Source organism: Leptodactylus fuscus, chromosome 5, assembly GCF_031893055.1.
Source record: "Leptodactylus fuscus isolate aLepFus1 chromosome 5, aLepFus1.hap2, whole genome shotgun sequence".
NCBI lineage: Eukaryota > Metazoa > Chordata > Amphibia > Anura > Leptodactylidae > Leptodactylus > Leptodactylus fuscus.
The window spans coordinates 114,701,017-114,716,024 of record NC_134269.1 but is presented as its reverse complement, the minus strand read 5'-3'; the positions used below and the strand labels follow the sequence as shown (position 1 = coordinate 114,716,024).

The window sequence follows — 15,008 nt, the reverse complement described above, 5'->3', positions numbered from 1 at the left end:
ATCCACTTTCTTGGGACTGGGCTGCTGTACCACGTGACCGATGAACGTGACTTTGTGTGGCGGTTGTGGATGTTGGACCCCACTGTTTACATATCAGTGGCCCATCCAATGTATAGGTCATCAATATGCAAGTCCTGGGACCTCTGCTTATCTGAAAGGGTGGAGCCCAAATTGGAATATATTTGTGATCGATCCTCTAGTATCTCAAGAAAAATTCTCAAAACTAATGAAAGCTAAGAAAGGAGTTGGTGTTCCTAAGCGAGCCAGAGATGAAATAGTTGTAGATAGCGATATTGGTCTAAGCAAGGTAAATTGTAACAGCGTGTAGGGTTGTGAAGGTGGAAACGCCCATAAAGCAGAGGAGATGATATACCTTAGTCAGGCCATTATTGATCCAGTTGATGAAAGCCAAAAGGGCCTCATTATCAGGAGGAACGTAGGGTTTCTTGTGACAGATAGTAAAGGGAAGTGAGAAGATATGAATTACACAGAATATTTTATAGAATCCCATATCTTAAGGGAGTGTTTAGTAATTGGGTTATGAATTGACGATCAAGAAGTTGCTGAAATCCATAAAAGTGATTCCAGAGAGACTGGGGCTATGTCCAGGACTTCACCAATTTCATAGAAATTCACACCAAGACCTAACATAACAAATGAGCATTTTTCTCAAATGTTCCAGTCTGTTGTAATGCAATATGGTGAAGCCTTGTTATACAACTCTATACTATGGTATCGGCTACAATCTACTAACAATAAACTTTACACTGTCCAAAATATTCTTTAGTTATATGGTATAGACAATAGTGTATATTACTGTATTTATATTGTTTTCATGGATTGACTTGTGTTTCACAGACATTTGTTTTTGTTTCTTTCTTTCCCAGACTTTTCTCCAATGTGAAAGTATGTGTTACTGGTTTAATTCCCTACTTTTAGGATGTTAACTGTAGCCATAGTCTCCACATTGATCCTTTAGGATTAAGTCAAATATTTCCTTTTTGAAGTGGACATGTTATTCATAGATATAACTGCATATAATAATAGGATAATTTCTAAATGGACTCTGATGCACTAAGAATGCTCAATACCTTTGTTTTTTTATTATAAGCCATTGGCTATTATTATTTATATATATATATATATATATATATATATATATATATATATATATATATATATATATATATATGGCCAAAACCATACATTGCCATTCCCAGCTGTGAGGTTAATATTTTTTTTTTATAAAGAAAATCCTAATATTGTATTTTGAATGGATGTGGTTGCACCATCAATGCAAAATGCAATACGCACACTCAGTATGAGTTTTAGAATAACTTTCTAAAGCACTACAATATTTCTGCAAGGATTTTTTTTTATAACAAGTATTTGCCTATAACAGCATCCCCTGGTGTTGTGAGTGTATAGGGCTCTGAACATTATTTTAATGCATGCCGATTAGCATACAGTAGCTTCTGCCATATTCTCAGTGAAAACTGTAGGCATACTGTATATTTAAGGATAAACATACTAAAGGCTTCCTTCTGTTTATCTTTATAGACTTCGGGTGCTTCTTGCCTCACAGAAGTTATTAGATAATCTCCAATGTGCTGCTGCTCTTCCCCATTATCAGGAATAGAGATAATAAACATAGTTCAGAACAGTATAGAGTAGTGAAGAGGTTATCTAATGGTTACAATGGCTTCTCCCCACAATACTTGGAGCCTTTTAGCAGGAGGAAGCCTAAAGTAAGTTTGACCCAAAACATATAGCATGTCTGCCTATTTGCCCTGAGAACACAGCAGGAGCTATACTGTATACTAATGGATAGGCTTGTTTAATGCCTGGTTCACATCTGCGTTTAGTAATCCGTTCGGGGAGTCCGCATGGGGAAAGTAGATCACAATCTACTTTTCTGTCCGCATGTTCTGTGCAGACACTGCGCAGAGGGCACACGGACCCCATTATAGTCTATTGGGTCCGTGTGATTTCACTGCACACCGCTTGCCAGTGCATTCGTTAGTCCGTTTGGGGGTCCCCATGCGAACTCCCCAAATGGATTACCAAATGCAGATGTGAACTAACCCTAACAGAGCCTCACTAGAATGAAGTGCAGAGAGCTATACTTATTTACAAGCAGATAACTGCAATTGTATTTTAAGAATTCCTCCTGTGGTTTTTGTCTATAAGTATAGGCAAGGTTTTTTTTAGCTATAAATTTATTGAACAGATACAAAAATACTATCCTTTGGAATCTTTCACAATATGTGAACAGAACTTTAAGATAGAAATTTGCAACATTACATTGACCGGTTTTATTTGGATCTGACATTCACGCTGACATGTCCACTTCAAAGATCTAGTCTGTAGTGTGAAATTCTCCTTGATAGTGTGTGAAGATTGCTGCCCATATATTTATATAGCATAGATGGTTTAAATAGTGTAATGTGTTTCTGGTAAATTTTGATAGAAATAAGTTTGTTTCTTTGAGACTTCAAAGCTTCAGATTCATCAGCACATTTAGCAATGACTGTGCTGATCATTATTCCTTGCATTTTTCTTTATAGGATGTTTGATGTTGGCGGCCAGAGATCTGAAAGAAAAAAGTGGATTCATTGCTTTGAGGGAGTTACTGCAATCATTTTCTGTGTGGCACTGAGTGATTACGATTTGGTCCTTGCTGAAGATGAAGAAATGGTAAGTATTAAGGTTAAAAAGGGCAGGCGATGCTATCTACACATATAAAAGTTTTCGCTGGGCTTTATGGCTTATACTTCTTACAGCTATCTGCCACCTTCAGCTTTTGATTAACCTTTTACTGTATTGTCTTTTTTTTTCCTCACTTTTTTAAAAACTTTATTATGCAACCAGTTTTAAAACGGCAATGTCCCATCTGGTTGTGCAGGCAATAGAACGTGATTCATGATCTTGTTTGTAGAAAATAGCATAAACTAAAATATTACAATGTAAACATTATAGTGTTGAATTTGGTGTCTCCCTCTTGAGTCTCTCACCTGCTCCTTATTTTCCTGCCCTAAAATAGTACAAAGGGAAGAGATGAATGTGCTTTCAGGGCACAGCTCCCATTGAGGATCTGAGACAGCATTTCAGATGAAAAACTGACCCCTACCAGGACTGGGCAAAAGTCAACTCATATAATGAATGTGAACATGCTCACTTTGAGAAATTCATTTATTTTGCACCCATATTGTCCTCCCTCACACTGCCATTGGCTAAAGCATATGTCACTTACTGTACACGATCCAATCAGGATTGCCGATGTGTGAATAACTAAAACCAAAGCTCTATTGCATGTAAAGAGGGGAGTGTTTTTGCAATAATCGTTCATTAATCCTAATTGAGAAAAAAAATGTTCAATTAATTATAATTTTTATTTGGGTCATAAACACCCAGCCTTATTATTTACTCTGAATAGTAGTGAAAGTGGCTCCCTCCATTTCCCTGTAATCTTACAATCTGCCGGTTGAGTGTCTGATAGTTGGTATAACGCTCTACAGAATAATTGGATATACCTTTGCTAAAGAATCTTTCTGATCATAATACCAGATTCTGTGTGTTCCCTTTTAAAGACAGAGGAGGCCTTCTTCTGTATGACAAAAAGAGACATAGCCAAGTGATCTCTACAAGAAGGGGGAGATTCTGCACCGATACCTGTGCGCTCCATGTTCCCTATTGGGAAGTAGGAAACTCAATCATATTGAACAGGTTTAGAAAAAGTGGGTTACTTCTTTTAATATATATATCAGCACCACATTTGTTCACTGGTTGTGTTATGTTATTACAGGTCGGCTCCATTGAGTTTGATGAGATGAGCCTCAATACCACATGCAAACTGTGTACAAATGTGGTGCAGCCATGTTTTTCTAAACCTTAATAACCACACTAATAATATATTAGTAGAGCGGAGGGTCAGGCTTGCTAATATATCATAGGAAATTCTGTCTAAACCATAGAGCTGGCTCCAAGTATATGACAACTTCCTTTGGATTTGTATGTACTCTTTCTGAACTATCATTACCTTCCTTGTAACCAGCACATGACACAACATGATGGCCAGCAAAGATATGACTGCTGTGAAAGTGTTAATAGAATCCTCAGCTCTAAAATCCGAAACTTCTTTCATTGTAGTCATAAGCATTTCTGTGACCTTTTCACTTTCGGTGTAAGCTGCCACTTCAATCCTTCATTCCCCAAGCTGAATGTCATAAGCCCTAGTGGACATGTAAGCTTTCGCTTGAGAATTACTTGCTGTGCCCTGTAAGGCATAGCTGGCTTATTTAGGGAAAAAGACTGATTTTGCTCCTTTGCAGCTTTGGATTTCTGTTGGTCTTATGTAATGTCAGTAGATTTCTCTCTTAATCTCTGTTAGTGTGACAGTGACACCCAATATTTCAAATGAAGATCTTAGGTCTCAAAATTACTTAATAGAACTTAATGTGTCTGAAACATCAAACATAATCAATGATTAAAGAAGAATAGAATGTGCAAGAACCTATTGTTTCTATGGCATGTCCTGTTACTATGCCTATACATTCTCTGGCTGACACTAATGTTATGGATACTTGGCTGTGATCACAGCTAGAAGGAAACACTTGGAGCAGCAGTACTCCCTACAACCCCGGGGAGATCTGTGGGGTATAATCTCTGCTAACTGTTATAGTGGTTGTACAGAAATACACAAAAATACAACACGACACCTATCCACCGATAGTGACTGGTATTGTAGTTCAGAACCACCAGTATCTGCACAATGGACTATAGATTCACTGCTTATTGCCTGCATCTGTCTTGAGAAGTACAGATTTGTGCATTCTTATCTTTTCACCTATTTCAAAATATGCCAAGATAAATGACATGACAATCGGAACTGATCTTTAGTCTCAGAAATTTCTGCAATAAAATCTGCTGCATGAGAACATAACTGAAACTTAGCTTTACACATGCAGGTATTGATCAGGTTTTGCTAGTTTTTCTGATGACATTTTAAAGCTATAACCAGGTGTGGATCATAGAAGGGCAAATAACAGATGGTAGCGCCCCTCTTCTGTAAATTTACTTGGGCTTAAAGTGAAATTAAACTGTCATACTTTATTAAAAAAAAAACTTGGCTTGCTCTGGGTGGCATGTGGCTAAGTGGTTAGCACTGCAGCCTTGTAGTGCAGGAGTCCTAGGTTTGAATCCTGCCAAGGAGTTTGTATGTTCTTCCTGTGTTTCCATGAGTTTCCTCCCACACTGCAAAGATTGTGAGTCCTACATGGGATAATGACTGACATTGTCTGTAAAGCGCTGCAAAATATGATATATTATATAAGTAAGCAAAATAAATAATAATAATCCTTTCCCCTTGCTACGTTATTGAGATAGATATAACTTTAGTGTCATATGAAAGAAGAGAATCTCCTCTTTTATAGGACACCAAAAGGTGGTACGTTTTATAATGTCTGAGGTATAACGGTTTGATATTACTTTACCCTCCCCTCATTTTCTCTACATCTTACACAGCCCTCTACTCCCCTAAACCATATACAGTAACATTCAGTGATCCGCAGGAACAGCTCTCAATACAGAAGGAAGGAAAAGAGTAAAAAAAATTCAGGATTTCACAGAAAGTGAAACTGTAGGCATACTGTATATTTAAGGATAAACATACTAAAGGCTTCCTTCTGTTTATCTTTAAAGGCTTCGGGTGCTTCTTGCCTCACAGAAGTTATTAGATAATCTCCAATGTGCTGCTGCTCTTCCCCGTTATCAGGAATAGAGATAATAAACATAGTTCAGAACAGTATAGAGTAGTGAAGAGGTTATCTAATGGTTACAATGGCTTCTCCCCTCAATACTTTGAGCCTTTTAGCAGGAGGAAGCCTAAAGTAAGTTTGGCCTCAAACATATAGCATGTCTGCCTATTTGCACTGAGAACACAGCAGGAGCTATACTGTATACTAATGGATAGGCTTGTTTAATGCCTGGTTCACATCTACGTTTAGTAGTCCGTTCGAGGAGTCCGCATGGGTAAAGTAGATCACAATCTACTTTTCTATCCGCATGTTCTGTGCAGACACTGCGCAGAGGGCACACAGACCCCATTATAGTCTATTGGGTCCGTGTGATTTCACTGCACACCGCTTGCCAGTGCATTCGTTAGTCCGTTTGGGGGTCCCCATGCGAACTCCCCAAATGGATTACCAAATGCAGATGTGAACTAACCCTAACAGAGCCTCACTAGAATGAAGTGCAGAGAGCTATACTTATTTACAAGCAGATAACTGCAATTGTATTTTAAGAATTCCTCCTGTGGTTTTTGTCTATAAGTATAGGCAAGGTTTTTTTTTAGCTATAAATTTATTGAACAGATACAAAAATACTATCCTTTGGAATCTTTCACAATATGTGAACAGAACTTTAAGATAGAAATTTGCAACATTACATTGACCGGTTTTATTTGGATCTGACATTCAGGATTTCACAGAAAGTGAAATTTTTCCAAAATTGGTTAATAACGCATGTTACAAAATTTATTAATGACACAATATGCCAGACTTCAAAAATTGTCTGAAGGTTTAGTTATGCTTCAAAAACTGCATTGAAGGTACGGTATATCTGCTATGCATATCACCCTCTTTAAAAGGCCCTTAAAGGTCATGTCAGCGAGCGGTTATTCATAGTAACAATGCCTTATAAACTGTCTTTCTCTTATACATGAAGCAAAAGACCTTTGTTCTACACCTTTTATGTAATGTGTGGTTAACATCACAACAAGAAATTGTATTGTTTGTGTCCAGGTCGTAGATATACAATTCTAATTGCTTTTGTCCCTATGTCTAGAACCGGATGCATGAAAGTATGAAATTATTCGACAGCATCTGCAATAACAAGTGGTTTACAGACACCTCCATTATCCTTTTTCTAAACAAGAAAGATCTGTTTGAAGAAAAAATCAAGAGGAGTCCACTAACAATCTGTTACCCAGAATATGCAGGTATGACTCTTAAACTCTTTACATGTCACCCAAGTGCTTGTCTGATCCATTGGTAGAAGCCCATTCTACATTACAGCAGTGCCTTACAGTAGCAAGACTGAACTACACACTGTTATTTCTAGATTTATGTACAGAGATAACAAAGGCTCTAATCGAGAAACTCCTCAGTGGGGCTCAGCAGCGGACTCTAGGTTCACACATATGCTTGGTTCTCCGTTTTTTAGGTCCGCTTGGGAACCCGAAAAATGGAAAGCCACAGAAGCCCATGGTCTCCCTAGACTACAATGAGGTTTGCCTGGTTTCCACCCCAAAAATGCATAGTGAAAAGTTCTGCTTGCATGACCTTTCTCTCTGCATTATCAAAGGGAAATGGGGAACACAGTCCTTGAGCACTCAGAGTGCAGATGTGAACCCAGCCTGAGAGCAATTTGTAGACCGAGAACGAGTAGAGAATATAGGTGACCAGGCCAGAGAAGTGGTCTGTAACGTAGGCCTCCAACACTGAGGACACCTATAAAGCAACATCTGGCAAACAGAACAAAATATTGGATAAAACACTTCAGTTAGCTCAAAATACATAGACTTCAAAATATTATCCTTTGAGATATTAAATGAGCATTTATCACCTATTACCCGATTTGTGCTAACTGTAAGGTCAGTAAGTGGTACACCCACATGATTTTTCCAATCTCTAGAATTGGAGACACCATTGCTAAATTATAGTAGTGACTAGAGATGAGCGAGTACTAGTCGAAACGGCAGTTTCGAATAGCACGCTCCCATAGGAATGAATGGACGCAGCCGGGGCTGGCATCCTGCCGCTAAACCCCCCTGTGCGCCGGCCACTCCCATTAATTCCTATGGGAGCGTGCTATTCGAAACTACTGTTTCGAATAGTACTCGCTCATCTCTAGTACTGACCCTTTCAATGTATTATTTTAGAATGAAAATATTAAAGCTGTTTCCTATGTTAACAGGTTCAAATACATACGAAGAAGCTGCCGCATACATTCAGTGTCAGTTTGAAGATCTTAATAAAAGAAAGGATACAAAGGAAATCTACACCCACTTCACATGTGCGACAGATACAAAGAACGTGCAATTTGTATTTGATGCAGTGACTGATGTCATCATAAAAAACAATCTCAAAGACTGTGGCCTTTTCTAAAACATGTCATTATATGGTAAGAGGATTCAGTGTTTCACAGGTAGAACCATCCATGCAAAATTTTACTCGGCTACTGACCGTTTGCAGGTTGCTGTATTTTATTTTTGCAATACAAAGATAATCGTTTTCCCCATTAAAAAAAAACAAAAAATATTATATACTGTATAACAGTTTTCATAGACCTGAGTTGTAATAGTTGCAGCTTCTTGGTTCAGCTTTGACTGTTGCTCATGTGTCTTTACTTGAGCTCCAATTGAAAATGTGATCCTAGTATAGTTTCCCGTTTGGCTTGGTTTACAAGATGTTTTCCTTCATTTTTATAGAAAAACTACATGCAGTTTTGAGAAATGCACATGTTGTCTTAAACCCCACATTCACTTTTTAAGATATGTACACAGTTTCAATATAATAATACTGCATTTTATGGGTTTTTGAGGAGAAATGGACATTGTATATCAAATCTTCAGGTTCATCTAGGCCTCAACTTGATTATACAATCTAATATTTCCTATAGTTCCTTGTATAGTCTAAAGTAGTACATGATTCCTATGTGATAGGAGTCCGTAAAGGAAGTTCATTATCTTTTGTAAAAGTTTTTAATTTTTACTTTTGTTTTGTTTATATCCTTGTCATCTTCCAAGTACACGAGTTATAGGATGTCACTTTCTTGCCAAAATAAAATGTGCAATCCGTGAGATCTACCTGCTGCATATAATACCTTGCAAGTCATACTGTGCCCACATTTTTTTTTCCTCAAGCCACTTTAGCCTAGACAATATCATAAAAAGTGTTGACTGTGTAATAAATAGCAGTATTTCATAAGACTAACAGTGATTATATCTACTCTCTCTCCTGTAGATTGCATTTGACTTCACCCTGTTATAGCTTGATGGCTTTTGGAGTGATTTAAGACTCTCAATGAACGGCGGACCAGTACTGTACTTTGCCAGTTTTATTAGCTTTATTTATGTTCATGTCTTGTAAATTTTCAGAAGTAACTGCTATTTACTAGGCCACACAATGGAGAAGGTATCTTGATTGTATGTATACTGTAATTGTAGGAATGTTATTTGTACAGACATTGAACAGAATATTTTAATAATTTGAATTGTTTAAAAAAACAAACACAAAAAAGATCCTCTGTTTTATGAAATGCAGTTAGAGGACATTTTTTTCTCGCCTGTTTAGGTTATTTAAAGAAATAATGTATATTTTTTTCCCTTTTAAGCATGCATGCTGCCTTATTCTGTGTTCTGCAATGTTTCCTTGCAAGCCTGTAAGATATAAATATATATATAATGAAGCAGAATGAAATCTGGACACCTTACAGTTGCACAATCCTGGGGCATGTAACACAGAATCATCCTGTCGGCCTGAGCCTTCACTGTGCATTTTTATTATGTAATAGTTTTCTTGCGCATTGCCTTACAGGTGGTGCCAAAACTGCATTTTTTTATACATTAAAGAAAAATAAAAAATCAAGTAATCTTTTATTTGTAAATAGATTTTTCCAGGTGTTTGTCCAGAACATTTTGTGGGCTGCTGAAATGCAGACAAACATTTTGGGATTGATTACCTTATTCTTGTCGGAGGAATCCTGTACTTGGCATGCGGACCATGGCAGTACTTTGTATAGATGAGTCAGTCTGGCATTATTAAATTCCACATACGTGCTCCATTTTTGGTACACCTCAGCTTTTTCCATTGACCTGTGCAGCCAGATGACCCTCCATTTATTCGGTTTTAATGTTTGGCTTTGTGATGCTGTCTTTGTAGTTGCCTCACTGTCACTTTTCGTCTTACAGTACTATCATTCCTTCTACTTTCTTGGGTGGTATTATGTTGTAGCCCCACTGGAAATCAAGATATTCCTAAATCTTGTGAGAATTTTTTTTTTTTAAGAGGTGAAATATTCCTGCACCTTTTCAGCCATTCTAATTTTATGTGGTTACTCACTAAGAAATCTAGTTGGACCACTTGTTCATGAGATCTTTACCCTTACCTCACTGTGGGTTGACCGTTGACTTCACAAAGAATCCATGAAACTTGTGTTGCCTCATATTTACCCAGAATTCACAAGTAACTTTTTTGTGTTGTCCAGAACATGTAAAAAAAAAAATGAATTGTACTCGTTGTTACCTTCTTCATTAAAGTTTTTGTACTTCACTATATGGAATGAATTCTTGGTGATTAATAATTACTAAGGTTACAGCTGAATTCTTTGTGCCTTGAATGATTTTTTTTTAATTTACTTTTATTTAAATAAAATATCTGGCAGACAACCTGATACGTATTTGTAACCATGTACTGACAAGAACCATGTTGTCATCTTCACAATGTATATAGAACACAGCTTTGTTGAACATTATTGATGGGTTCCTTGATTTTCTCATGTAAAACCATGTCGCTAATGAATCCCAATAAAAAAAAAAAATCTTGCAGTTTTTCAGATTTTAGATCTGATCTGTTAAATGTTTAATGTTTAGATTTTTATTGGAGAAATATTATCCATGTATGAATTCTGCTTTTTTAAAGGGACTAAATTGAAAGCCACAATTTCCCATGTAAATACTTATTGGAAATCAGTGCGTGAGGCAGCCTTATTTATTCTGGCTTTTTTCATAATATATGTGCCGGAAATTACCTGGGCTGTTGCACGGCAACAGTCCATATATCTATGAGGTGACAACAGTAGATCTCCGTTGTCACAGACATAGTCTGGCTGCTTGTATCTGCTAGTGGAGCAGATTAATTGAGAATCTGGGCCAATTCTTGGCATATAAAAATCTCAAACCAGTGTTTTTTTTTTGTTTTTTTTTTCTGCAACACGCTCACTACTAGGGTTGAGCGATCGTGTTTGGAAAAAATCGGATTCCGATCGGTGATCGAGAAAATTTCACGATCGCGATTGGAATTCCGAACACAATCTTTTTATGTGGGATCGAGATCGGTGATCTTTTCCCACAATGCTTTGCTTAGCCTTCACACTGAGTATACGCTGTATACTCAGTGTGAAGGCTCCGCTGCAGTTCCATAGGAATGAATGGAAGCAGCCGACACACAGCCTTAACCCCCTGCGCATCGGCTGCCTCTATTCATTCAAATGGGAGGCTAAACTAAACATCTCTAGCAGCTACTTACCTCTAGAGATGGCTGCTCCAGTGCCCTCCATCTTCTTGCCTCGCTACCCCGCCTCCTAGGTTAGTATTTAAAGCACTAGGTAGGCGGGGCTTGTGGCTTAGAGTGTGGGCAGGTACAGGGCAGGGGGATGCGACGTCTCCCCTCCCAGTACCCACCCACACTCTCCTAACCCGCCCACACTCTCCTAACCTGGCAGGGAGGGGGCAGCGGAGAAGAGCAGCATGGAGCAGCAGCGAGGCGAAGAATGAAGGCACGGGGCACAGGACCAGCCATCTCTGGAGGTAAGTGGACACCAGGGGGGACTAAGTAGCCAGAGGATTAAAAAAAAAATCCTCTGGCTACTTTAGTGATTCACTACACAGCGTGGATTCTAACAATTGTTAGATTCCATGCTGTGTAGTGAATAGGATTGCTTTTAATATCCGATCTCCAATTAATAAAAAAAATCCCATTTACTTGCATTGGGATCGAGATCGGGTTCGAATGAAAAATGATCGGAAATCGGATTTTAAAATCGATCCTGAAAAGTCAAGATCGGCTCAACCCTACTCACTACTTTTCTCAAAGGTGGGTGAGGAAGGGGTTCCACCTCATGTCCTGTCATTTACAACTCTTTTGTGGTGGTACATAGTCATGAATAAGGCAAATCTGTAGGGATCATTAACGCTGGCATTTAACCCTTAAGTACTATCATGGCTTCTATGATACACCATTATCATACACATATCATTATGATAGACACCATGATAGTACTTAAGGGGTAATACGCCAATCTCTGTGAATTCATCCAAATAATTGATGAAAATATGGGCATTTTTATGCTGAATTTGGGCTTGCTTTCCATGTAACAGGTGGTCTACAAATAAGAATAAGCTGCTTTACATAGTAGCCCTCTTAAGTTTAGGTCGATGTACTTTTGTATTGAGTTTAGAAAAAGTCTTTTCCCTCAGCACAGCTTAAAGGGGTTATCCAGTTTCTAAGACTGATGACTTAGGCCAGTCATGGTGAACCTATGACACTTATGTCAAAGATGACATACAAAGACATTTTTAACCAGACAGTTTTTACTCACCTGCCCACGCTCTTGTACTGGTTGCCCTCCACTGCCACCTCTAGGCGCCGCTACACTTACATTAAGGACACAGCCTGCAATAGATGTGCTGATATTTTGAAAATCATTAGCATTGTAATGTAATTATAACCTGCAGGACCACAATGCGCTGGAAGGCACCAGAGTAGCCGGGACATGTGAGTGTGATTTTTTTTTTTTTTTTTTTCTTTTCACCTCCCCTGGTCTATTTAAAAAAAAGTAACATGGCACTCGAATGTGGACGAATACGTTAAATAATATTTTCTATATTCAGTCAAACTTAATTAGGATTCCCATCTATCATGTTCTGATACGTGTGAAAACTTTCTTGACGTCATCTTTTTTTGGCTAGCTGTTCAGCAAATATTCCATTGCAACCTGCAGTGTCGTGGAGCCCACATTTCAAGAGAATGTCCACACATCCTGTATGCTGACCAGAACATGCCATGTGAAGTGCTGCAGTGGCAAAAGAAAAAAAAAAAGTTATTTCTCAGCATATGCCTGATTTCTCACCATCGCTTGAAGTCCTTTTCAGGGATTCCGTTGTCCTCTCCGCTTGAAAAATGCAGAAAGAAAACCGAACAGAAACCTGAACACAGATGTAAACCTAGCCTCAGAAGCATCTACAAAAACAAGTGTAATCATTTAAAATTGCATTACCTACAGATAAAACCAAATATCAGATCAGCGAGTACTGAGCTATCTTTAAAATGACACAGGTTTCTTATTAGACAATTACTATTAGGTTATGGTTTTACATTATGAATACCACAGAACACTATAGAGCAGGGTCAGCAATGTGCCGCAACCCAGCTGTTGTGAAACTACAACTCCCTTCATGCCCAGTCAGCCATAGCATGTGAAGGTTCGCTGGAAATTGTGGTTTCACAATAGCTGGCGTAACCCAGTTCTTGATACCTGACTACAGCCTATTCACAGAGGTTTTCCAAACTGCCCACTTGCATGTGTAACCTGCACTAGACAGATCTGAAACTAGGCCTCACAACAAAGAAACTTTTATTGGAGGGAAATAACATTCAGAATTTTTTTTTTTTTTTTTTACTAGCCCCAAATGGACTTTTCATATGAATGACATATACACAGAGACAGGGGACTAGCTAATCACCATGGACCTTCATAAAGCATTAAATGGTGGCCATTCAAATGAATGGCTGTCCATGTAATACATGCGGCTCACTATTCTGGGAAATATTAAGGGTGTTAAAAGTGAAAGACCCTCCTCTACGACATCTACATGCCTTTGTAAGACATATGCACAGGAGTTGCCTTCATGCTCCAATCCTTTTGACCTAACAAAAAATCAGAATACCAATTTAATGAACAAAAAAAAAAAAAAAAGAATGACTGTATATGATGTGTAAGACACCTTCTATTAAGTACAGGTATCCTTAGGATAGGACAGCAGTTTTAGCTCTCAACAGCCCACGAATTAGCTAATTGAACAGGACGCAGCAGCACTGGAAGCAGTAACACCATGTCAATTATACAATGGCCAGGACTGGTGCTGCAGCTCCTTCTCTTTCACAATAATGGGAGAGTGGACTGAGTGCTGTGATTTTGCCGAAGCCTATTCAATCAGCTGATTGGTAATGGTCTGGGAGTCCAAAGGATACATCATCAATATAGACTTGGAAAACTCCTCCCTCTGTGTACACCATGCTAGCTCAGGACAGAAGAATGTTAATATCTTATCTGATCTTCCTTTTGAATCTTGGCATTTTAAATTGGCTCCAAGAGATAACAGAGTTGACAAAGAGCTAATATGTCCTTCCTGTGTTAACATAAGACAAATAGAAGCAACAATTGTTCATGATAGTCAGTCAATTTAGTGTAGTCTGTCAGCGAGAGACAAGAAATGGAGGCAAGGATCCGCGCTCAATGGTCGTGCAGGAAAAGCGAAAAACAGGAAACAATCGTGTTGGTAGGACCAACTTTAATGGAATAAAATACTGTATAGCACAACATGTTTCGGGTTATAGAACACCCTTTTTCAAGTGCATAAATCACTGCAACAATAAAAAGGACAGAGAGAATCGTACATAACAATAAAGATAAGAACAAAAAGCGTTGAGCAACCAACCCAAGGAAGCATCATGCCCTTAGGGTGCTTCTTAGGGTGTTGTGACTTCATCACAACCCCTCCAGGTCAGAGACCAACTGGTCGTTTTTTATTCTTCTAAAATTTGTCATTCTACAATAGTGTATACAGCACTTAGTGCGCTCGGTGTCTTCTCTTCTTCTTTTCTTGCATCAAAATTTGACCTTAATCTGATCCCAGTACCTAGGGCTCCCTACACCGTTTTCAAATATCCTTTTATTTCTGACCACTGCTCTTTTGCTTTGAAAATTCTTCTATTATAAATATGTAAATTGAGTGAAAGGGGCTTTAGGGGGGTGTAACCTGCACCTTAGGCTTCTGTCAGCACTGCTGAGATGGTCAAAAGTGGAGGATGGGGCCATCTAGGTAATAGGGACCACAATACAGTAAGTTTTCTTGTATACATTAAAAAAAATGTTCAATAGATGGGGCACTAAAACAATGACCTTCAGGAAGACTAATTTTCATCTGCTATGAGAGGACCTTAGCAGAA

The 15,008-nt window shown here is 38.3% G+C and overlaps 1 protein-coding gene across 1 annotated transcript in view; it reads left to right on the top strand.

The window, feature by feature from the left end:
• Window positions 1-10,334, top strand: part of GNAI1 (G protein subunit alpha i1) — a 48,547-nt gene extending 38,213 nt beyond the window's left edge. The window contains exons 6-9 of the mRNA XM_075274129.1: window positions 2,568-2,697; window positions 6,844-6,997; window positions 7,975-8,181; window positions 9,024-10,334. Of these exons, the coding sequence (XP_075130230.1) occupies window positions 2,568-2,697; window positions 6,844-6,997; window positions 7,975-8,165 (475 nt within the window). The 3' untranslated portion in view covers window positions 8,166-8,181; window positions 9,024-10,334. The remainder of the gene's footprint in view (window positions 1-2,567; window positions 2,698-6,843; window positions 6,998-7,974; window positions 8,182-9,023) is intronic.
• The last annotated feature ends 4,674 nt before the right edge of the window (window positions 10,335-15,008 follow it).